Below are 22,185 nucleotides of genomic sequence, written 5' to 3' on the forward strand. Positions count from 1 at the left end.
TAGTGTCAGATTTCCTCACTTTGTACTTTATGCTTAATTCAGGCTAATATTTTTGATTAATTATTATTCCGTATAAAGACTTCATGTATGTCTGCATATAGAACACACGATTCTCTTGTCTACAAGTTTCCTGAATTATTTAGTTTCTTAAATATCCATCATGAACATAAAATTATATACAGTCTACGATCATGAATAACAAAATTGACAAAATCTGTCAAAAAACTGCAGAAGGATTAATGAAGGTCTGTATTTTTTTGTTTTTAACCTTTTCTTTTCTCCACCTTTCTGTTATCTCTGGTGTTTCACGCTGATTTTGTTTATATGAAACAGCGAATAAAACGGAAGTAGATCCCGCGTGCACGCTCGGCTGTGCACGCCTATGAAGGAGTAATTCTCCAGGAACTGCAGAGAAAATCAAAGAACGTCCGGCCTCGAGGGCCCAAAGACACCACGGGAGAACCGGATCATCGACCTTCATGACTACATCATGTGTTTCTAAAACACAAAATCACTGAGTTAATTCTGTTAAAGTCAAGAGAATCCCTTCTACATCCATACTCACGTTTTCTTCATCCAGATCAGCAGCAGAACTCCTTACAGTTCGATCATCTGCTGCTCACCAAGACTCTGCAGTTCCTTCTAACCCAAACTGGTGTCTGGAACGTGTTCATGAATCCAGAACCTCAGCAGAACCTCGTGTGTTTACAGAACTCATGATGGAGATGAGTCCGGCGGTCCGTCTGGAGCCGTCTGTCACAATGTATAAAAATGAAGGATCAGTGTTGGAGAACAGATCAGTAGATCTCCTCAATCAGTTTCAGATCATTTCTTCTCCATCACTTTAAAAATGTTGGGATATTACTTTACATTGTGATGGGTGAACCTGCAGGGTGTGAGTCAGTTTGGTTCATGTGATTTTATTTTAATCATGTTTTATTTTGTTATATTTAAAAAAAATATTTGAAAAAAAGCTAAATCAAACATGATTAATTCTGTCTCAGATCATCCAGAAGAATCGAACTACTGTTTGAAAATGTTCACTTCCTGTTTCTCCTCACAGAGGAGCCTCCTCCACACCTGTGGCTGAGCAGCTCGCCAGGTGAGCCCTCACCTGCCGACAGGAACAGGTTTGTTTTCCATCAGATCAGACACATTTCCACACAGACATGAGCGTGAAAACAGGAAGAAGAACTTTATTAAAACAGAATCAAAACAGGAGAACAGCGATGTCCTTTCAAAGTCCTGAAGATCCGACATCAGAGAATGTTCTGTCAGAAGAAGTCTGAGGCCAGGGGGCGCCGTTTGGGTGTGGATTTCGGAGTACTGGAGATCTTCGTCTTTGAACGCCTCTTGCTGGTCTTCGGCGTGGTGGGAGGAGTCTTCAAAACGCCAAACTTTGGTTTCTGCTCCGGGTCAAAGGGCACTCGAGACGACCCGTCTGGACTCAGGAGCGAGCTGCGGTCGCTCTTCCTGAACTCTGCGGGGAGAGGACGAAGTGAGCGGATCAGCACCTTCAGCAGAACTTCTGACAGTTTGGAGTTTATAAAACCAACCCAGGAGACCAGAACCAGAACCTGAAAGAACTCAAAGATACTCATTCAACGCCGTTTGTTCTGAGAAACCTCAGAAATCCAGACCAGGACTCCGTCCAGAACTAAACCAAGAACTTCTAAGGAAGACCAACCCTGTAGATCAGGAGTGTCAAACTCAACCACACAGGGGCCAAAACCCAAAACACACCTTAGATCACGGAAGGAACAGGATAAACATTTACTAAACACTCTAAAACTTTAAAAACGGAACTTTTAAACATAATTCTGAATAATAAAAATGCAGGAATATTATTCCAGATAATATTTTACTCTCCATGAAAACGATATTCTGTCAAAATAATTCAAGTAATGAATGAGCACAAGATAACATCGGGTCATTAATAACAATAAAATAAAATGATCTGGAGGGCCCGATAGGATTACCCGGAGGGCCGGATCTGGTGTTGGCGTGAAAACTTGCAGCTTCCCTGAGATCAGATTCATGGAAGAATTTGAATATTTTGGTCCAAACTTCCCGCCTGAAGACGGATCCTGGATCAGATCGTTCTTCAGTGAAGAAAACGTGATTCACGTTTGCAGATTCACTAACTGGAAGTTCAGAGAACCTCAATGAGGAAAATCTGCTGTGTTTTAAGGTGCACGAGGCGTGTGCACGTGAAGACTGCAGAACTCGAGTCCGATTCTGCTGAGATGAAGAAACGTTCATTAAATTCAACCCTTTCTTCTCTCTTGGGTTCTGAAGATTCTGATCCGACCCCCCAGCACCTGTTTTCCAGATCCCCTCCCCCACTCTCTGATGCACACCTGCACCAGGTGAGTTCACAACTTGAAATTGATCAGAAACATTGGTGATGGATCTCCAGGACCAGAACCCGGTACTTGGTTCTGATCACCGGTCCCTGCTTCTTCAAACTGAGCGCGCTCAGACCGTGAACCTCCAACAGAACATCTGTGGGTTGGACTCACAAGCAGAACCTGAGACCCGAACCCGACTGAGACGGTTCAGAACATGAGACTTCAGAGAGGGATCTGCAGCTCCTCCCAACACCAGCAGGTTCTTCAGTGGATCTTCACAGGAACCAGCACACAGAAACCTCACAGAATCCAGAAGCAATCGGACTCTTTGGTCCCCAGAACCGCTGAACCCTGAGGCCCAGTTCAAACAGAACAGGACCGATCCGGTTAAACAAAGCCACATGCAGGTTCTCACCAGCAGTCTGGTTGTTCGTCAGGCCGAAGGTCACCTTCTTCAGCTCGGACCGGGCCGGTTTTTTCTTCTGTGGAGGCAAAGCAGCAAACGGGTCACATGACAGGAAGAAGATACGGACCGATCAGAACCGAAACATTCAGGACCAGCAGGACGGAGAAGTCATGAGGAACGTTACAATCTGTGGAGAAACTCTGAGAACGTCGGTTTTCTCTCTGTGGTTCTGCTGACCCGTCAGTAGGTTCTACCACAGCTGCTCACTGGTCCAGCTTCATTGTACCTTCTTCTTGGAGAGCGGGGTGACCTGCCCCGTCCTGGTCTTGCAGAAGAGAGGTTTCGGAACCACAGTCCTGGTCTTAAAGGACACGAAGTCGGACCCTGATCCAGAACCGGTTCCGGTCTTCAGAGGAGAGCCCGGATCTGCAGCTCTCTGAACCTGAGACCAGCAGGAACAGATTCGGTTTGAGGAGCAGCTCAAAGAAAAGTTCTGGTTCGAGTTCTTCTCAGAGACGCCAGGGAATCGGACCTGCGGTTCTGCTCGTCTCGTTCTCACTGTTCTAAAGGCGGACTAAAATCTGATCCAGATCGATCTGATCAGCTTTAGATGCTGATCGGAGAACCAGCTCCTGAGGAATCTGCAGGAATCTATGATTCGGCGCCGAGCTACAATGTCTGCTGGGAAACGAGCAGCTCTGACCGGGTCAAGAAGAACAGAGGTCCAGCTCTGTGCTGCTCGCTGTGGAGGATGTTGACCAAACTCAGATCCATCATGGACAGTAGAGTCTGGTGGGGCTGAAAAGCTGCTTCAGCTGCAGACTGAGACACTCCAGGTGTAGACATGAGATCATTCCTCTCCAGACATCAGACATGACACTAGTGTAATGTGGACATTGGAGATGTGTGTCTTTGGATATTTATGTTTATGGGAATATATGTGTAGGTCTATGTGGGTATATGAATATATGTGTGTGTGTGTATTTGTATATGTATGTTTATAGGAATATATGTGTTTGTGCATGTGTGTGTGTATTTGTATTACTATTTTTTAATATTCTGTATTTTTTTATTTATTACTTGTCAAAATCCAATATTATTAATTTATTAACTTATTACTTGTAATATTAATTTATTTAGTAAATTTCAAGTTTTTTCTTCAAGCAACTTTTTGTGGTGCCTTAACAAATGATTGTATCCTTTGTGATGTCAATAAAGTTCAATCCAAATTCATAACCGGACCTTCAGAACATCAAGACTGCACTTTCAGAACATACCGACGGGCTTTTGGACCTTTAGAACATCAAGTGGACCTTCAGAACATCATGATTGGACCTTCAGAACATCATGATTGGACCTTCAGTACATTGCGATTGGACCTTCTGACTCACCTTGACCTGCTGGTGTTTCTTGGCGTCCATCTCTCCAGAGCCTCCTGCTGACTCCGCCTCCTCCTTCATCTCGTCCACCTCAAACTCAAACTCCACGGGGATGATCTTCTTCTTCTTCTTCTTCTTGACCTCCTGGCGGTCAGCTGGTGTCATCTCGACTCTCAAACCGGTTTCCTCCGAGGTCTGACTCTGGAGTCCGTTCATCTTCTTCTTCTTTGTTGGCGTTGCCATGGTAACCTCTGTTTTCTCGTCGTCTGCTTGCAGGCTTTCTGCATCTCCTCCGACTTCTTCATCTGCTGGTGCTTTCCTCCTCTTCCTCCTCTTCTTCAGAGGGGCGGAGTTTCCTGATTCTGGAGGTTTCGTGTCCGCGCTGGCATCAGTCGTCTGTTGTGAGGCTCCTGCGGTCTCCTGCTGACTGCCTTCCTCAGCGCTTTGACTCCTCTTCCTCCTCTTCGGACCGTCCTCCGATGAATCCTCGCCGCCTGCGGCGACATCAGAAGCTGGCGAGCCGTTAACCGGAGCCTCACATCCAGCTCTGGTTTTCTTCTTCTTAGTTTTGTTTGTGGGCTCATCTTTGGACTCTGGAGGTTCTGAGGTTTCCTCTGCTGACACCTCCAGGTTGGTCTCCACCTCCAGAACCTTGTTTTTGCTCCTCCTCTTCCTCCTTCTCCTCTTCTTCTTCAGTGAACCATCCTCCTCAGAGAGGTTCTCTGTTTCAGCCGGAGCCGAGGTCAGCTGAAGCTCCTGGACCGCCTCCTCTGCAGGCTCCGCCTCATCTGCAGGCTCCGCCTCCAAGGAACCTTCTGGACCATCTACTGGTTCTGCTGCTGTCGGGTCTTCAGAGTTCGCTTTATCTCCCAGAACTTCCTTCTTTCTCTTCTTCTTCTTCTTCTTCTTCTTTTTCCCGGCATCCTTTGACGGTTCTTCGCTTTTGTTTGATGCGTCACTTCCTGAAAACAAAGAAACCGCAGCTGAGAAGAAGTTCTGGCAGAACTGGACCCGGCCCGGCTACACGAACCCCACAAAGATCAGAGGAAGAGTTCACAGCATCGGCACCAACAGAACCAAAGCAACAAAGGTTCTGTTCAACTCCTCCAGAACCCCAGCTGTGAAGAAGCTGCGGTTGATCCGCTGCAGGTTCGGATCCACACCAGCAGCTGAACTGCCCACCTGGCTTAGAACTCTTCTTCGGTCCCGGCGCCGGCTCGTCCTTGCCGCGGTCCGGGCGGGCCCCCCTCTTCATCCTCTTCCTGCTGCCGAACATGTCGTCGTCCTCGTCCGTGGAGACCTCCTCCGGATACTCGTCCTGAGGAAACACGCCTGAGCGGGAGAACCGAGTCAGAACCAGAGGCTGGAATCAGAACCGGACTGAGCTGTGAATGCAGACGGTCTCACCTTCACTGAGGTCCTTGAGCCTGCAGCCGCACATGGAACACAAGCACAGGATTATTCTGACCCGGTTCAACCAGGAATAAAAGTTCTGTTCTAACAGGAGCCTCAGAGGAGGATCTCAGTCCAACGGGCCACCAGAACCCAACAGGATTCTGGAGCCCGGCCAGATGAGCCTCGGGCCAGACAGCAGGTAAAGAGACTAAAGCGGGTCAGAGTTTCTCATTCAGGTTCTACATACTAACACTCAAGAACCTGGGCAGAACCAGAACCAATTTAAGACCCTGAAGCATTTAAACACTGATGGACTAGAAGAGCAAAGACAAACACGGATCAGAACCAAGTAGACACTCACACTTTAACGATCCTGTAGAGTTTTTGTCGGTTCCGACCCGGCGTGTTTCCTCGACCCGCCAGCTCCAAGATCCGGTCTGCAACAGCGGCGTAATCGAACTGGAAACACCAGAAGAACTTCAGCCGTCATCGTCCGACTACAGCTGCAGCATGATCTAATCCGATCAGGTAATCCTAATCTCAGATACTTCAGGGTTTCAATACGAAGAACAAAAAGATCACGTTTTAGAGAAAACATTCAGTTTCCGTCTCTCCCCCTCCACCACTGGAGACCCGATCTCTTCTGATTGGTCACGCCTAACCCCGCCCCCACGAAGCAGCCAGTCTGTTCATTGGCTTAGAGTGTGTGTGTGTGTGTGTGGGGGGGGGGGGGTCTTCATCTTTTATTTTCATTTATGATGCAAAACTTGTTTTCTTCAATACAGTTTGTGGTTTAGTTTGGTTTATGAATGTAAATGTCTACAGGAAACACAAGTTAACAACAGTTACACAATGACCTCCAATGACCTCACTATCACCACACAGACTCTCTTCTACGAACACTACAGACAAACGAAGACCCGCTCTGCTCCTGTCCCGACTCAGGTAATCCTCATGAATCTTCTTCATAGTTCTGACAGCTGTCCAGGTCCAGGACAATCAAATCCATAAGGCCCCGCCCCTTACCTGTAAGACTGGTCCGATGTCCTCGTCACCTGAAAGCTGGGAATCCAGCTCTGAATGAAGAAGCTCCTCCTCCTCATCCACTCCATCACTGGAGCCTTTACCTGAACGAACCAAAACCAGATTAAGAAACCAGCGACACACCAGAGGAACAACACAACACCAGAGGATCACAACACAAGAGGATCAACACAACACCAGAGGATCACAACACAAGAGGAGGATCACACCAGCAGTCGGGTCAGAATGGACTCAAACTCCAGCAGACACACTGAGGAGGAACCAAAGCTGCTCAGAGGAGAATCATGAGCTCCAGTTGGACTCTGATCCTCAGAGTGACTGAGCAGCCTTAAGTTCTGTCTTTGCCGGGCCTGATGGACCAGAACCAGAACAGTCCAGTCTCCTGCAGCTTCACAGCTCAGTTGCCTCAGAAACTGGAGAACCGATCAAAGGTTCTGAATGAAACTTCATGGATCACACCAACCAAAACATTCTGGTCCCGGTCTTCAGATTCGTACCGTTGACGAGTTTTCCTCGGCTCCTCCCACTCTGGGTCTCCTGCCCCCCCTCGTCCTCCTCCGAGTCCTCAGCTTGTGACACCTCCCTCATCAGGTCCTCCACGGCGAAGGGAGCCTGGTCGATGATCGGGCTGAAGATCCGGCTGCAGATGGCGCCGAAGAGCATCTGACTGAAGACACAGCAGCACCAACAGTCAGTCCACCGACCCCCAGGATCAGCGGGTCAGGCGGAGAGGACTTACTTCTTGGTTTTGGCCACTGTTCTGCAGAACGGGTCGATGAAGGTCAGGTTCTGATCGGCGGTGAGCTGCAGAAGAAGAGGCAGAGATCTGGTGGAGACTCACATCTGGATCAGAACAGAACAACTAACCGCAACCAGTGATGATGCAGACCCAACAGAACAACGGACAGACCCTAAAGTACCAGAACATCGGTTCTTCAGAACCGTCAAAGTCTTGGTTAGATATTGAGACTCACAGAAGGACCAGAGGCAGCTCCAGGATCCAAATAAAAACTGAGATCAGAGGTTCATCATTAAGTTTCTGACCAACATCAGGATCAACACAGGTGGGTCAGAACCTGAGGTGGTCAGAACCTGACCCAACTGGAACCCCAGGAACTACGCTAGATGGTCTCCAAGCTTAATGCATCATCAGAGATCCAAACTTCTAGAATCCCCCCGCCCAACACCACCCTCATCTCATAGGAGAAGAGGGCGGAGCTAAAGATGGATCCCTGAAACCTGATTGGTCCGCTGTGCTTGGTGTCAGCAGGTCATGTGGTCCAGTGTATTACCTCAGCTGAGCCCACAGCGGCCAGCTCGGTCAGGTACAGCTCCAGAACGTGGAGCTGGAGTCCGGAAGGCGCTCCACTGTCGCTCTGCAGGAGCTGAGAGCCGAGCAGCTCCAGGAACCCGGTCACTGCCCTGGGGGGGCGGAGACAGGAACCGGGTTGATTCAAACCGGGTCAGTGTCCGTAGAAACACATGTGTTAAGAACCTTACCCGCTCTCCCAGGAGCTTCTCTTCAGAGCCTCAAAGGTTTGTCGGAACATGAAGCGGATCAACTGGAAAGAGACCAAGATTCTTCAGGGCTTCAGGGTCATCTGCTCAGAACCAGAACTTTGACCCAGAATGTCCTCCATTCAGAACCCGACGGGCCACCTGACACGTTTTAGAGCATCTGTCAAAGTCACGGCCCGGGGGCCGGATCCGGCCCTCCAGGTAATTCTATCCGGAACTCCAGATCATTTTATTTTATTGTTATTAATGACCCGATGTTATCTTGAGCTCATTTCTAACTTGTAGAATTTTGACAAAATATATTTTTATGAGAGTAAAATATTGAAAGTTATTTAAGGTTTTTAAGTGGATTTATTCTGGAATAATATTCCTGCCTTTTTATTATTCATAATTATGTTAAAAATGTTGTTTTAAAGTTAAAAAATGGCATTCTGCTAGCTTTTTGGACTATTTTTGTATTTATTAAGATTTTTTAAACTGTTAGAGTTTAGCTAATATTTCAGGAACACGCTAGCTATTTTAGCTAATTTAGGCTTTTTTCAGTTTTTTAGGCTATTTTGAAGTTTAGCTATTTCTTTCAGCTACACGCTATCTGTTTTGGCTAACCTAATGTTTTTTAGGCTAATTTAGCATTTAGCTAATATTTTAGCTGCTATCAGCTTCTGCATTTTTAGCTATTAATTTCAGCATCTTCAGAAGCCAAATCCATCTTCCAGCATTCACACTAGCATTATCACAGGTAGTGCTATAGTATATCTAGTTCATAATTATGTTAAAAATTCCAGTTTTAAAGTTTTAAAATGTAGTTTTAGTGTTCAGTAAATGTTTATCCTGTTCGACCTAAGGTGTGTTTTGGATTTTGGCTCCTCGTGTGACTGAGTTTGACTCTCCTGCCTTAGAGCTTGACCTGGAGTTTAGATCTGTTCTTTAAATCTCTGACGCTGACAGAGACGAGCTTCAGAAAACATGTCACCTGCTGACTCAGCAGATACCTGGAAGAACTTGTCCATCCGCAGGCGATCGATGCCGGTCCACTCCCGCTTCATGGTCTCCAGGAAGCTCTGCAGGTACAGAAGCTCTGCAGGGGAGCAGCCAGAGTCACGACAGGAGTCTTCATCGGTTTGAGAGTTCTGAGGTTACTCACGCTTGTGGGGGTTCTGGAAGCTGTGGATGAGGTTGGAGATCTGCGAGGAAAGCTCCTCCTGCAGAAACACAATCAGAAGTCAGGATGATCCTCATGGTTACAAACTCTTCCTGGATCAGATCCATGCAGACTTCAGAAGCCAAAGATGATACAAATATCTTCAGAAGAACAGGAAGGGAAGAACGAGCTGCCTTCACTGATGGACAGAACCTCAGGTTCAGTTTCAGAACAGGACAATGATCCCGTCTGACCCCGGGACCCTGAAGGACCTTCAGGGATGTGGTGGTACGGACCTGCAGCAGAGGCTTGTCCTGCATCCAGACGCAGTAGAAGAGGCCCTTCCAGAGCTTCAGCAGCTCCTCGGCTGAGAGTCCACCTGGAAGCAGAACAAGAAGAACCTTCATCCAGGATCCACCACAGAACCGCTACACCTGTCCTGGTTCTGACACCTGACCCTGGATCAGAGAACTTTCCTGAACCTGTTCGCGCGCTCCAGCTGCCATGTTTACGCGGTTCGGGCGCGTGACTCAGGTGACAAACAACCGGGTGACTACAGAACCGGGTAACCGGAGAACCAGCCCCCCCTGGGTTCTGAGGCACCAGAACTGAAGCGGGCTCACCTGCGGCGCCCTCGCGCGCGCTGATGTACTTCTTGAGCTTGCGCAGAGCTTTGGTCCGGACGGGTTTCTCGTTGGAGGCCAGTCTTTGGGCCAGCAGGACCTCCGGCTGCTGAATCGACGCCATGCTCGCGGGGTTTTCACGTGCACGCAGAGCTAAAACTTTCCCCACGTTCCACACGGCGGCGCGGCTGGATGACGTCACAGTTCCGGCGCTGACTCCACCCCTTCGCTTCCAGTTTAACGTTATTTACAATGACAGAGGAGAATGGTTCTGTTCGGGAGACTCCACTGACCGGTTCTGGAGCCCCGCGCACTTATTGTTCTGTATATTAATCAAATTCAGGTCAAATGTTTTCAATTTCAAACGTGTGTATGATAAGAGGCTGTGACGTAGCGGCGCGCTGCTTCATGGGTAATGCAGTCTGATGAGTTTGGTGGCCAGCCAGATGTTTCCGACCCAACCTGTGAGCTGGTTCCGAAAAGTCCAAAGCATGAACATGAATGTCAGAGGCGGATGCAATAAAAAAAAAGCATTTACCCAAATAAAGAGAGGAGAAAGTAAATTGATTTATTTGATGTCATCAGTGACATTTAAAACCATAAAAGATGTAGGAAAAACAAAGCTAAATAAATAAACTATTAGCACATTTTTCTGTTTTAAGATTTCAAAACGAAATGTTTATTTTTCCTTAAAATAAAGCTTCCCAGTGCTTTATAAACAGTCTGTTTTTTAATAATAATACATAATTTATGAATGGATTATATAAAATATATTTCTATGTATTTACATATATTTTATATTATCCGTCCTTAAATTATGCGTTCCTTTATTTGCACAAGACAAAAAAATCATATTTCTAAGTGAACAATGAGTTTGAATGAATGCAGTGAACGCAGAATTATTTCTGGGATTATTATCTGAGTTTTTAAACACATTCATGTCCTCAAAAATGTGTGTTCTCTGAGGATGTCATCAAAGTTAGAGTATAACAGCCATGATGGAAAGGACTGAATGAATGAATGAATGAATGAATGAATGAATGAATGAATGAATGAATGAAATGTTTATTCATCCCAAAGTAAATTCAAAGGTAAACATAAACCTGCAGGAGTTCAGAAACTGTCACATTTGACCCAAAATGAAAACTCAGACGATAAAGTTCAACATTTTTACTGACAGTTGAACTTCCTCGCGATTGTGTTGCAGGTAAAACGTTGTAAAATCATCAGAGATGAGAAAATATGAACAACTCTATTTAAAGAGAAAGAACAATCTCTCTTATCATTTCAGTCAAATATGAAACTTTCATTTCTTTTGCTGCTTCTCTTCAGACAATAAATACAAAAACGAGATTTGGATTAAAAGATAATATTCTGACAGACTGTTGTTCAAAGGAAACCAACTCTTTATTGACGAGACTTTAGCGGAGATTAAGATCTCCCTCACACTAAAAACACGACTTTATATCGACAAATCCTGTTTAATCTCAGCAGAGTTAAAACGCTGTAGAACTTTTTATATTTGGGCTCAAAAAATGTGAAACTGAATTTAAAATGTACATTTTTATCCTTAAAAAATGTTTCTTTAATTCAGTTCATTTATGAATCCGCAGCACTGCAGTCTGGATCCTAATCTAATCCAGATTATTATGGTCCACTGCAGGTTCCGGGTGTCTGGAGAGAACATGAGGTTCCTGTGGGTTCACCACAACCTCACCTTCATAACAGGTGAGTCTGTTCTCACCTTCATCCCAACAGGTGAGTCTGTTCTCACCTTCATCCCAACAGGTGAGTCTGTTCTCACCTTCATCCTAACAGGTGAGTCTGTTCTCACCTTCATCCTAACAGGTGAGTCTGTTCTCACCTTCATAACAGGTGAGTCTGTTCTCACCTTCATCCTAACAGGTGAGTCTGTTCTCACCTTCATCCTAACAGGTGAGTCTGTTCTCACCTTCACAGACAGATGATGATGAAGATGATGATGAGGAATAACATCTGGAGATGTTTCTGAATCTGTTCTGAGGACCAGAACTCCAGCTTTCATTCTGAACTCTTCTACCTGTGCAAGGTGGCAGTGGGCGGGGCTTAAGTGAGAAGCCTGAACACTTTTAACCAGCTGGGATTCGAACCCTCGCCAGAACCGAACCGTCTGTCTCACATTAAAAGGGACTCAGCTGCAGTCATTTCAGGTCCAGTCAGGTTCTGGCTTCGGTACCATCAAGTGTGTTCTTCGGAATCGGAGCCGAACCACGGTGACGTCAGAGTAGTGCGTGTGCGCGCGCAGTGCCAGCTGCGCGCTCCCAGTCAACCAGGAAGTCGACTCCCGGACGGACCCGCGTCAGGACTCAAGGTGAGTTCGGCAGCTCCAACAGAGGCCCGGTTCTGGATACAGGCTCGGGACCCATCCGGATCCCGGTCCAAGACCCGAGAGGCGCCGGTCCAGTCAATGGGACCAGAGCCGCTGGTCAAAGCGTCGGTACCGTCAGCGCGTGCCGGTTCCGGGGTTTCGTTCCTACCTGACTCGGTCTCGGTTCGGATTTAAGCCCATTTGGGTTTATTATATTCATTCATTATTTCATGTATTTATTTGAGCGGAACCGCGTTGAGGCAGACACAGTTCGGTCCGGATCTGAAGACCGCCTGAATATGAACGAACTCCAGAACCGCTGTCCGAACCGAACCATGTTTGGTATGATCACACATCAAACTGAACCACAGGTTCGGTTCGGACAGCGGTGTCCTGACCGCGCGTCAGTCCAGAACCAGGAAGCAGTGACGTCACGACACCTGCTGCATTTGCGTTAAAGAGCCAGAACTCTGAACCGGATCACGTGACCCGTAGTACCGAACCTCGTGACGGTCCCGGGCGGAGCATGAAAGCTGCTGAAGGTCAAAGAGTCATCTCTGGTTCTGGAGGTCCAACAGAACCATCATCATCCTCACAGAGGCGCGCGGGACACAGAAACATCAAAGGAAAGAACTGAAGTCCAGAGACGGGATGACGCAGAAGTTGGAGACCTCATGAACAAACACACCCGAGAATCTGACAGAATCACCAGTCCACAAGATTGATCTTCTGGACTGGTTTGGACCTTCAGAACCCCTGATGACTCTGTCAGTATCCCTCAAGCTCCTGAGGGACAAAGACTCACACACAGTGGATCAGAACCGCTGCTTCCTGTGACTCGTCACACCTGCTTGAACCTTTAGAACCTCCTTCATGGTTCTGGTCTCTGATGGAGGTCTGCTTCTCTCCTATCTTTCAGAACCGCGTCTGTCCCGCCTTCTCCTGAGGTCCACTGGGACGCAGTGCAGTGGACATGATGTCTGGATAACCGTCAGCCCGACCCAGAGCTTCATCCAGACCGTCCAGACATGGCGCAAATTCCTCCGGGGGTCCGACTGCTGGCGTCCCTCAACAAGGACCAGTGGTGAGTCGTCACAGGTTCTGGTACCGCTGCAGGACAGTCTCAAGAAGAACCAAGCTTCCCAGAAGAAGTTTAGAATTCCAGAACTTGACTCTGATATTTGGGTTCTTTCCTCGGTTCTGTTGGACCCGCAGGTACAGAGCTCTGACCTTCGTCCTCACCTTCCTGCTGTACACCAGCTTCCACCTGTCCAGGAAACCCATCAGCATCGTGAAGGTAACGTGGCTCACCTGAGGGTGTGGTGGAGGACGTCAGGATGAGAAGTTTGAACAGGAGGATGGAGATGTTGGAGTTCTGTCAGAGGGTTCTGGTATGGAAGTGTTTGTGACTCATAATTCCAAATAAAAGTCAATACTGGAAATGCTTTTTTTCATTTTCACAGAGTACTTGTCTCTTAAATGAGATGAAAAAGCAATCCTTTAAACAGCTTTTCCTTTTTCTCCTTCATCACCACTCATTCTGTATCATAATTAAAATAACAAAGAAAAGGGCCTTTGGTATTTCATTTTCAAAAAGTTCTTCAGTAAATTTGTACAAAAATTCAATTAGAAATATAAAATAAAAAATGTAAATGCATAAACAGAAATGCTTTTTCATTTTCACAATGTAACTGCATTACTTGTCTCTTAATTAAAATGAAAAAGACATTCTCCAAACGTTTTTTTCTTCTTCTTCTTCTCCACCGCTCATTCTGTGACATAATTAAAGTGATAAACCCAATGAAGACTGCTTTTTCATTTTCACATCTCACCGCAAAATAACTGTCCCATAAATCAGTTAGAGTCAGCAGCTCCAAGGGGCGGACCACCATGACGTCCGAGCTCCTCCTCCTCTGCTTTGGTTTGTGCTGTCAACAGACGACATCCCGTTCTCCTGATATAGAGAAAAGGGAAAAAAGGAACGTGCTCCAAGCTGAGATTTATCTTTTCGTCTATAATTAATGGGCGAATTGTGAAGATGAAAAAGTCTTCATCGGCTTTGTCAATGTAATTATGTCACAGAATGAGCAGTGATGAAGAAAAAGAAAAAAAAAGTTTTTTCATTTTATTTAAGAGCCAAGTAAAGCAGGTACATTGTGAAAATGAAAAAGCATTTCCAGCATTGACTTTTGTTTTTGAATTATGAGTCACAAACGCTTCCATATTGGCGGACTCCACGCCGCCGTCTGACAGTGAAGTAAATGTTTCTCTCCCTCTCCGGCAGAGCGAGCTTCACAAGAACTGCTCGGCCATCATCACGTCCAGAGACCAGGATCCGTCCTCGCTGCTGCTCCGCTCCAGCTCGGACTGCAGCTGGAAACCTTTCGGTTGGTATCCGCCTCTGACTGACGGTCCGATCCGGACAGAACTCGGATGTTTCCAGTCCTCAGTTCTAGAGTTTGTGTCCTCAGACAAGAAGAACTACAAGCAGCTGCTGGGAACCATGGACTACTCCTTCCTGTGCGCCTACGCCATCGGCATGTACCTCAGGTGAGCCGGGTTCAGGATGTTACCTGCTGGTGGTCACCGCGAGGCTGACGTCTTCTCCAACCCTCCACAGCGGCATCATCGGCGAGCGGCTGCCCATCCGGCTGTACCTGACGGCGGGGATGCTGAGCAGCGGCGTCTTCACCTGCCTCTTCGGTCTGGGTTACATCTACAACATCCACAGCCTGAGCTTCTACATATTTGTGCAGGTGAGTACACACCGTGCACGCCCGTCCGTGCACGAGCGCAGCTTGATGGTGTCCTTTGCTCCTGACGCAGGTGGTCAACGGCCTGGTCCAAACCACTGGCTGGCCTAGTGTGGTGACCTGCATCGGGAACTGGTTTGGGAAAGGAAGGTAAGCTCAGCCTGAAGGAGGGGGGGTGGGGGGACGAAGGCCAACCCCTAATGATGTATGACCCCCTCACCCCCCCCTTTTAGGCGAGGACTCATCATGGGGGTGTGGAACTCCCACACCTCTGTGGGGAACATCCTGGGCTCGCTGATCGCCGCTCACTGGGTCTCCTCCAACTGGGGGCTGTCCTTCATCATCCCGGGACTCATCATCATGGCCATGGGGGGGGTCTGCTTCCTCTTCCTCATCGAACGTGAGTTCCTCCGGATTAGGGAACAGACCAGCATAACATCACTAAAGAATGCACATCATTCGTATTCTTGTTCCTGCAGATCCCAACGACCTGCGGACCATGAACGCTCAGTCTCCAGGTGTTCAGAGCGTGAGTAGACCATCTCCTCTGTGGTTCTGCTGTGGTTCTTCTCGGGTTCTGCTGCTCCAATCGGAATGTTTAGTTTTCAACTCGGTTCAAAAGTTGGATTCAGTTCATGGATAAATGTTTGTTTGATGACATTTGATGCATTTTATTCTGTCAAAAAAGCTTTTATTATTAAGAATTCATATTTTATTGATAAAAGTTCCAACTTTATTCCATCATAATAACTTGTTACATAAAAACGTTTTTTTAAAAACATAATAATCAAAAATAAAATAATCGCTGAGGCAGCTACAGAGCTCCACAGGAACGTCTCCAACAGAATCCTGTTCTTCCAGGTTCAGACCAAATGCTGGAGTGGAGCCAAAGGACACACACAGGTGTACCTGCAGTACAAGGACAACAAAACCCAGGTGTGTGCTCCTCTGGGGGTGTGTGCTCCTCTGGGGGTGTCCTCCTCTGGGGGGGGTGTCCTCCTCTGGGGGGGTGTCCTCCTCCGCCGGGTCATGAAGGCTTCCAGTCTTCACATCAGGGCTTGGATTTGAGGGAGGGGCTTTCTAACTCTTTGGAAAAAAACAAACTTTTTTTGTTGTGTATAAATGAAAATAAGAACTCGGGAAAAATCCAGATCTAAATCCACCTTCAGTCCAGATCAGACCCTGGTCCAGACCCAGATCCAGAGTCTCTTCACTGAACTTAGTCCCCGGCCGGTCTTCATGACCCTAAAAACGTCTTCGGCTGAACCAGCAGGGATTCTGTCGGTGGTCCGTGACGTTCCCGGTATTCCGGATTATTCCGGGGTCAGGTGGACTGCCGGACTCTCTCCCTCCCGACTCTCACCTGTCATGGGTTTATGTTTCCAGGTAGAGCAAAGGAAAGGTCAGCGGGTCAGAACCTGCTGGATCTTCAGCTCATTTACAGATTAGTCCTTCTGGATCCAAACTTGCAGCTGCTTTAGACTCCAGCGGTTCTGGTTCTGGATTCAACCACACCAGCATATTAAGGCCCAACCTCCTTCTGATTGGTTGACAGACTCACCTTCAACTGAACAGGTGACAGAGGTCACGATGATCAGAGGAGGGAGGGAAAGCTGGACATGAAGGTGTAGACTGGATTGACCCCAGAAGCTCCTGTACTGAGAACGGTTCTGGTTCTGGTTCCTGATCCGTGTGTGTGCTCCGGTCCAGAGTTGCGACACGGAGCTGCTGCTGCCTCAGGATGACACCTGCATCCCCGCGCAGCCCGTCATGGTGGTGAAGAGCGGCGCCGAGCCCTCCGCCATCAGCTTCATGGGCGCGCTGCGGATACCAGTAAGTGACCTTCTCATGGCCCCGCCCCTCGATGGCAGTTCCTCTCATCCTGACGTGTGCATCCGTGTACCTGTGGAGGCGTGTCGTCATGCAGCGGCGTCTGTTTCCGTGATAATGGGGGCTGTCTTCCTCCGCAGGGCGTGGTGGAGTTCTCTCTGTGTCTCCTGTTTGCTAAGCTGGTCAGCTACACCTTCCTTTTCTGGCTGCCGCTCTACATCACTAAAGCAGGTGAGTGCTAACAGGAAGTTAGCTGCAGTCCTGGCCTTCACAATAAGAGCCTGAGCTGCTCAGCAGATGCAGAAACATGAGGCTTCAGCGTGTTGTCATGGTAACGGAGGTGAGCCGGCTGTAACCGGTGTCTTTGTTTCAGCTCACCTGGATGCAAAGAGAGCCGGCGACCTTTCCACTCTCTTTGACGTTGGGGGAATTGTGGGTAGGTGCTTCTCCATTCTCTTACCTGCGTTCCCCTCCCCCGCATTCACACCTGTGCTCACCTGTCCACACAGGCGGGATCCTGGCAGGTGTGATCTCAGACAAACTGGGAAAGAGGGCCACCACGTGCGCAGTCATGCTGCTGCTGGCCGCCCCCACAGTGAGTGTGCACGTGACCGACCCCCCCATGCGGCTCGTGGGTTTTTTTGTTCTGACTGTCTGCTCCGGTTCTGTTCTGCAGCTCTACGGGTTCTCCATGATCAGCCAGTTCGGTTTGGGTCCAACCATCGGTGAGATCATCCCGCTCAGAACCGCTCCTACTTTAACGGCTAACAAAAGTAACCCGATCTGCGTTTTTGAGCTTCTGGAACCGAAACTTTGACCCGTTGGACTCTGGGTCTTCATCCAGAGTTCTGCATCAAACTAAAGACCAGAAGAATCCAGTAAAACCAAACAGGCAGAACCAGTTGTTTAGAGCAGGGGTCCCCAAACTTTTCCTTGTGAGGGCCACACCCGGCCCCCGGGTCGGTTTGCAGGCTAACAGTAAAAGTGTAACAATCACAACCTAAACATAAAGATTTATGGTTTTCCAGAAAGTCACTCATAGCAACATTTTAAATAATTAATAATTAATAATTTATTTCTGTAATTTTCACAGAAAAAGGAATACTCAAACATTTGAGTATTCAAACATTCTCAAAACTAGATATATAACATTACCTGTGATGATCCTAGTGTGAATGCTGGAAGATGAGTGTGGCCGCTGAAGATGCTGAAATTGATAACTAAAAACGTGAAGCTGATAGCAGCTAAAATATTAGTGAAATTCCAAATTAGCCAAAAACAGGGAAAAAGCCAAAATGATCTAGAGGAAGTTTAGTGGAAGGTCCATGTTCTGTGGATGTTCTGGCTGAGGCGGTCCGGTTCCTGACCCTCCTGTGGTTGCAGGGATGCTGCTGGTCTCTGGAGGTCTGGTGAACGGCCCGTACGCCCTCATCACCACCGCGGTGTCTGCCGACCTGGTAAGCCTGTCCTGGTTCTGTTCAGACCTGACATGAGCGGTTCTGTTCAGGTCCGACATGAGCGGTTCTGTTCAGATCTGACATGAGCGGTTCTGTTCAGACCCGATGTGAGCGGTTCTTCTCAGCTGCGGTTCTGGTTCTGTGTCCTCAGGGAACCCACAAGAGCCTGAAGGGAAACGCCAGAGCTCTGTCCACCGTCACCGCCATCATCGACGGGACCGGGTCTGTAGGTGAGTCCTCTACACGTGCACGCCAGCTCGCCGTGCACCAGCAGCTTTGATCCTCCAGAGGTCGGCGAGTCGGTCTGCACGTGTCATGTGACCAGTCAGAAACCAGCACCGATCAGCTGATCCTGTCTGGGATGCGGCTCCATCAGGACCCCCCCTGACTAAAACGCTTTAGCAGGATGTGTAGTTCCTGTTTTCATGGTGGGCGGGGTCACAGTCGGGTCTTCTCACAGGTAAAGGTGAGACTCCTCCCCGTTTGTGTTCAGGTGCAGCACTGGGCCCCCTGCTGGCGGGGCTGCTGTCTGCCAGCGGCTGGGATAAAGTCTTCTACATGCTGATGACAGCCGACTTCCTCGCCCTGCTGGTCAGTGGACGGCTTTAAGCTCCTCCCCCTGTGGACCCTGAACAGGAAACACTCATGTTTGTTCTTTGTGTGTCCGTTGTGCAGTTGTTGTTGCGTCTCGTGACGAAGGAGATGACGTCGTCTAAATCTGGTCCGATTTCTCCAGTGGAGTAAGTCTGCTTTTGGTTCTGGTGTTTGGAGGATCCTTCATGTGACGTGAGCGAATGTCGAGCAGAGACTCTTTTCAACCCCTGTGGGGGTGGGGGTGCGTGTCGTCATGGTAACGTCTTTGTGTCGTGGCGTTGGTGCATTCTGCCCGTGTGTGATGAGCTGTGGAAACGTTTTGGCATCTTGTGGATTTGTGTGAGTGTTGTTGTGAGTTTGATTATTGTGTGTTGTGAGTGTTGTTTGTGCTGCATTGTTTTGTGTTTGTGAATTTGTGTAGCGCTGTGTGTTTATGCGTTGTTGTGTATTTGTCGTTTGTGTGACCTTGTGTATTTTTGAGCGTTTCGTGAGCATTGTGTTTGTGTGTTGTTGTGTATTTGTGTTATTGTGTGGCATTGTTTGTGTGCTGTTGTTGTGTATTTGTGTTGTTTGTGTGACCTTGTGTATTTTTGAGCGTTTTGTGAGCATCGTGTTTGTGTGTTGTTGTGTGTTTGTGTGTTGTTGTGTGTTTGCGACCTCGTGTATTCGTGCGGCGTTGTGGGTTTCTTCCTCGTTCTGTGTTGTATGTTTTTGTGACTTCGTTGTGTGTTGCTGTGTCTTCACCACTTCCTGCTTGTGTTTCAGGCTGAAGAAACACTGATCCGAGCTGCCGGTCCGGACCGTCCTCTCCTCAGCCCGCTGACCAGAACCTGTGGACACAAACCGGGCTTTTCTTCTTGAAGCTGGACTCAGTAGAACCTCTGATCCGTTCGTGGAGTCTTCCTCTGTCTGTGATGAAGAAGCTGCTGTACCCCCCTCCCCCGCTGAAGGTGGTTCTGGTTCCGTTCGTGGACTTGTGCCGGTCCTCCTCAGAATCAGGGATGAAAGGATTCGTTAATTTTTTATTTATTGTGGTCTTTTGTTAATTTATTGTGGATCTGTCCACACCAATCATGAAGGTTGTGGGCGTAACCTGTGAGGTCACTTCCTGTGAGTGCTGAGACGCCGTGCTGTCTCACGTGCACAGACTCGTGCGCTTGTGTGCCTTGTTTGTTGTTGGTTTTCTGACTTTGCACTTGATTTCTGTTTACAAAGACCCATAGTGGGCGTGGTCAGTTTCTGGGAACAAATAAATGTGGCCTTTCTCCTCCGGCGTGTCGTTTGTGGTCCGAACGCTCAATGTCCTCATGGCTGTGGAACCACGCTGGTTCTGATGGACCTCTGTACATTTTTCTTTACATTTTAAATCCTAAAAATCAGATGAAATTGAAGCTCTGAGGAATTGTAACCAGGATTCTATTGTTCTGACGTTGGTTCTGAACCAGAACTCTAATCTCATGGATGTTCTGCAGAAACTGTCCCCCTCTCCTCTGGTGAGTTAATCTGGTTCTGAAAAGGTTCTTCCAGACAGAGTCTGGGTTCATAGAAGGATCAGGTGAGGCCTCCACAGGTGTGGGCGGGACTTTATTGTTGTGTTTCAAAACAAAAGTTCAGGTGAAGAAATGATTCTCTGATCCTTCAATCATGAAACAAAGTTCTAATGATCACAGATGCATCAAAGAGCTCCTCTCGCATACAAGGTTCTGGTTCTGGAAGGGTTCTGTCAGCAGAAACGGGTTTCTGTTTCTAGGAGTGAAACTCTGGAGCTTCATGGAACCGTTCCACGACGTTCATGAATAAAAAAACTAAATGAAGACTCGAGAAGATCCATCAGGAGAGTTCCTGCAGACTTCCTCTGAGAGCTTGGTACCGGGTCTGGACCGGGTCGGCTAAAGAAGTCCTCAGACCCTCCTGTGGTTCTGGAACTGGTCCAGGTTCAGCCCCAGCAGGAAGCTTTCATTTGTTCTGAAGGAAACCGGGACGCGTCCCGCTCAAACGCTGTCCGGGTCGGTCCGGTGCTCGGGCCCGGACTCCTCCCTCCTGGACTTTTTCCCGCCGTTCTCCTCCTGCGCCGCTCTCCTCTTCAGCTGCTCCTCCAGCCGCTGCTGCTTCTTCTGCAGGTACGACGTCACGTTGTCGTAGCTCACCTTGAACAGGTGCTGGAAGCTCCTGGACGCTGGGACGGAGAACAAAGCAGCTGTGAAACCTGAAACCGGGCCGAGCCCCGACCCGGTTCTGACCGGAGCCGAGTCTCACCTTCAGCCGGGGTCCAGTGGGACTTCAGACGCTCCGTCACTCGGCTGAGGTCAGGACCCCCCCCGAGGCTCTGGGGCAGAAGAACATGTGATCAGCTGATAACACCTTTGTTCTGGATCAGAACCACATCCAGGTGAGCTCGTCAGAGCCTGTGGGATCAGAGGTTCTACTGGAGACATGCTGGTCCAAACAGACCATCAGAACTCCACCATTACAAAAGGAGAACCAGAGATCCAGATGTCCTCCTGATCTGCTGCTGTGGTCTGGTTCTGGTTCTGTTCGTGTCGTCTGCACCGTTTGAGGCACAGAAGACTAAAGTGTTTCTGCTACGTTCACAGAATCTAGAACTCATGGACTATCAGTTCTAGGACAATCTACCCGACCAGACGTCTGACCCGGCGGACCACAGGTCCACACAGGAATCGAACCACCAGCTACTCCGCTGTACCTGCCAGCCGCTCTGTCTGCAGCAGAACACTTGGACCGGGTCTTCACAGGAGTCCATCAGAACCCACAGCCGGCCGTCACGGTCGAAGCTCACGTCCAGAGGGGAGCGGGGGAGGGGTAGCACGCGGGGCGGGCCCAGACCGGACCCTCCGTCCGAGTCCAGACGGAACAAATGACGGCCGGAGTCTCTGCAGACAGAACCCAACAGAACTGCAGTTTCTGGAGCCGAGTCCGTCTAGAACCTAAAGATTCTGCACACCGCGGGAACTGGGTTCTGACGGATCGGTTCAGTGAGGAGCTGCAGGTCCAGGGGTGTAGCGTCCCTCACCTTTCACACAGAACGGCCACGTGGCGAGCATCCGGGGAGCTGGTGACACGGCAAACCGCTGCATTCTGGGAGGTGCAGAGGATCGGAGCGTTCAGACAACAACCTGGAAAAAACATGCAGAGACTGCAGGACGGACCTGTTCTGGAGCAGGATGGTCCTGGTTCTGTTCGGCTGCAGACCCGTCCTCCTGGAGCTCCCAGCTCTGCAGCTGACGGCCGGACTCGAACTCCCACAGCTTCACGGTCCCGTCCTGACAGAAACATGGGACTGGGATCAACACCCCCACAAGCATAACCAACGTCCCTGTAGGACAACT

General features: G+C 48.6%; 3 protein-coding genes across 6 annotated transcripts in view; 1 reads left to right on the forward strand and 2 right to left on the reverse strand.

The window, feature by feature from the left end:
- Positions 1-1,176: 1,176 nt before the first annotated feature.
- Positions 1,177-10,080, reverse strand: LOC112155449 (ribosomal RNA processing protein 1 homolog A). 3 transcript variants are annotated; one of them, XM_024287075.2, is made up of 16 exons: positions 9,858-10,079; positions 9,531-9,613; positions 9,238-9,295; positions 9,086-9,171; positions 8,076-8,137; positions 7,868-7,997; positions 7,315-7,379; positions 7,073-7,242; positions 6,558-6,658; positions 5,893-5,990; positions 5,544-5,563; positions 5,319-5,468; positions 4,149-5,098; positions 3,044-3,199; positions 2,767-2,833; positions 1,177-1,480 (listed from the first exon to the last, which is right to left on the reverse strand). In XM_024287075.2, the coding sequence occupies exons 1-16, from the start codon at positions 9,979-9,981 to the stop codon at positions 1,275-1,277; spliced, it is 2,526 nt and encodes an 841-aa protein (XP_024142843.1). In that variant the 5' UTR covers positions 9,982-10,079; the 3' UTR covers positions 1,177-1,274. The 3 variants fall into 3 exon arrangements, with proteins under 3 accessions (XP_024142843.1, XP_024142844.1, XP_024142845.1); XM_024287076.2 differs by lacking the exon at positions 3,044-3,199 and having other exon boundaries at positions 9,858-10,078; XM_024287077.2 differs by lacking the exons at positions 2,767-2,833; positions 3,044-3,199 and having other exon boundaries at positions 1,296-1,480; positions 9,858-10,080.
- Positions 10,081-11,905: 1,825 nt separating this feature from the next.
- slc37a1 (solute carrier family 37 member 1) lies at positions 11,906-20,108 on the forward strand. Of its 2 annotated transcripts, none has more exons than XM_024287083.2 (20): positions 11,906-12,207; positions 13,124-13,288; positions 13,420-13,501; positions 14,489-14,591; positions 14,676-14,754; positions 14,825-14,960; positions 15,031-15,107; positions 15,191-15,357; positions 15,437-15,486; positions 15,819-15,893; positions 16,668-16,790; positions 16,928-17,018; positions 17,161-17,223; positions 17,297-17,382; positions 17,464-17,512; positions 18,171-18,244; positions 18,396-18,474; positions 18,738-18,835; positions 18,920-18,984; positions 19,604-20,108. In XM_024287083.2, the coding sequence occupies exons 2-20, from the start codon at positions 13,233-13,235 to the stop codon at positions 19,617-19,619; spliced, it is 1,569 nt and encodes a 522-aa protein (XP_024142851.1). In that variant the 5' UTR covers positions 11,906-12,207; positions 13,124-13,232; the 3' UTR covers positions 19,620-20,108. The 2 variants fall into 2 exon arrangements, with proteins under 2 accessions (XP_024142851.1, XP_036065510.1); XM_036209617.1 differs by lacking the exon at positions 11,906-12,207 and adding an exon at positions 12,229-12,387.
- A 296-nt stretch (positions 20,109-20,404) lies between these two features.
- wdr4 (WD repeat domain 4) overlaps positions 20,405-22,185 on the reverse strand; it is a gene marked incomplete in the record, with an annotated part of 3,737 nt that continues 1,956 nt past the window's right edge. The window contains 5 exon segments of the mRNA XM_024287090.2: positions 20,405-21,014; positions 21,095-21,164; positions 21,543-21,729; positions 21,870-21,934; positions 22,006-22,119. Coding sequence (XP_024142858.1) covers positions 20,830-21,014; positions 21,095-21,164; positions 21,543-21,729; positions 21,870-21,934; positions 22,006-22,119 — 621 coding nt within the window.

The sequence above is a fragment of the Oryzias melastigma genome, linkage group LG21 (genome assembly GCF_002922805.2).
Source record: "Oryzias melastigma strain HK-1 linkage group LG21, ASM292280v2, whole genome shotgun sequence".
In the NCBI taxonomy this organism is placed as follows: domain Eukaryota; kingdom Metazoa; phylum Chordata; class Actinopteri; order Beloniformes; family Adrianichthyidae; genus Oryzias; species Oryzias melastigma.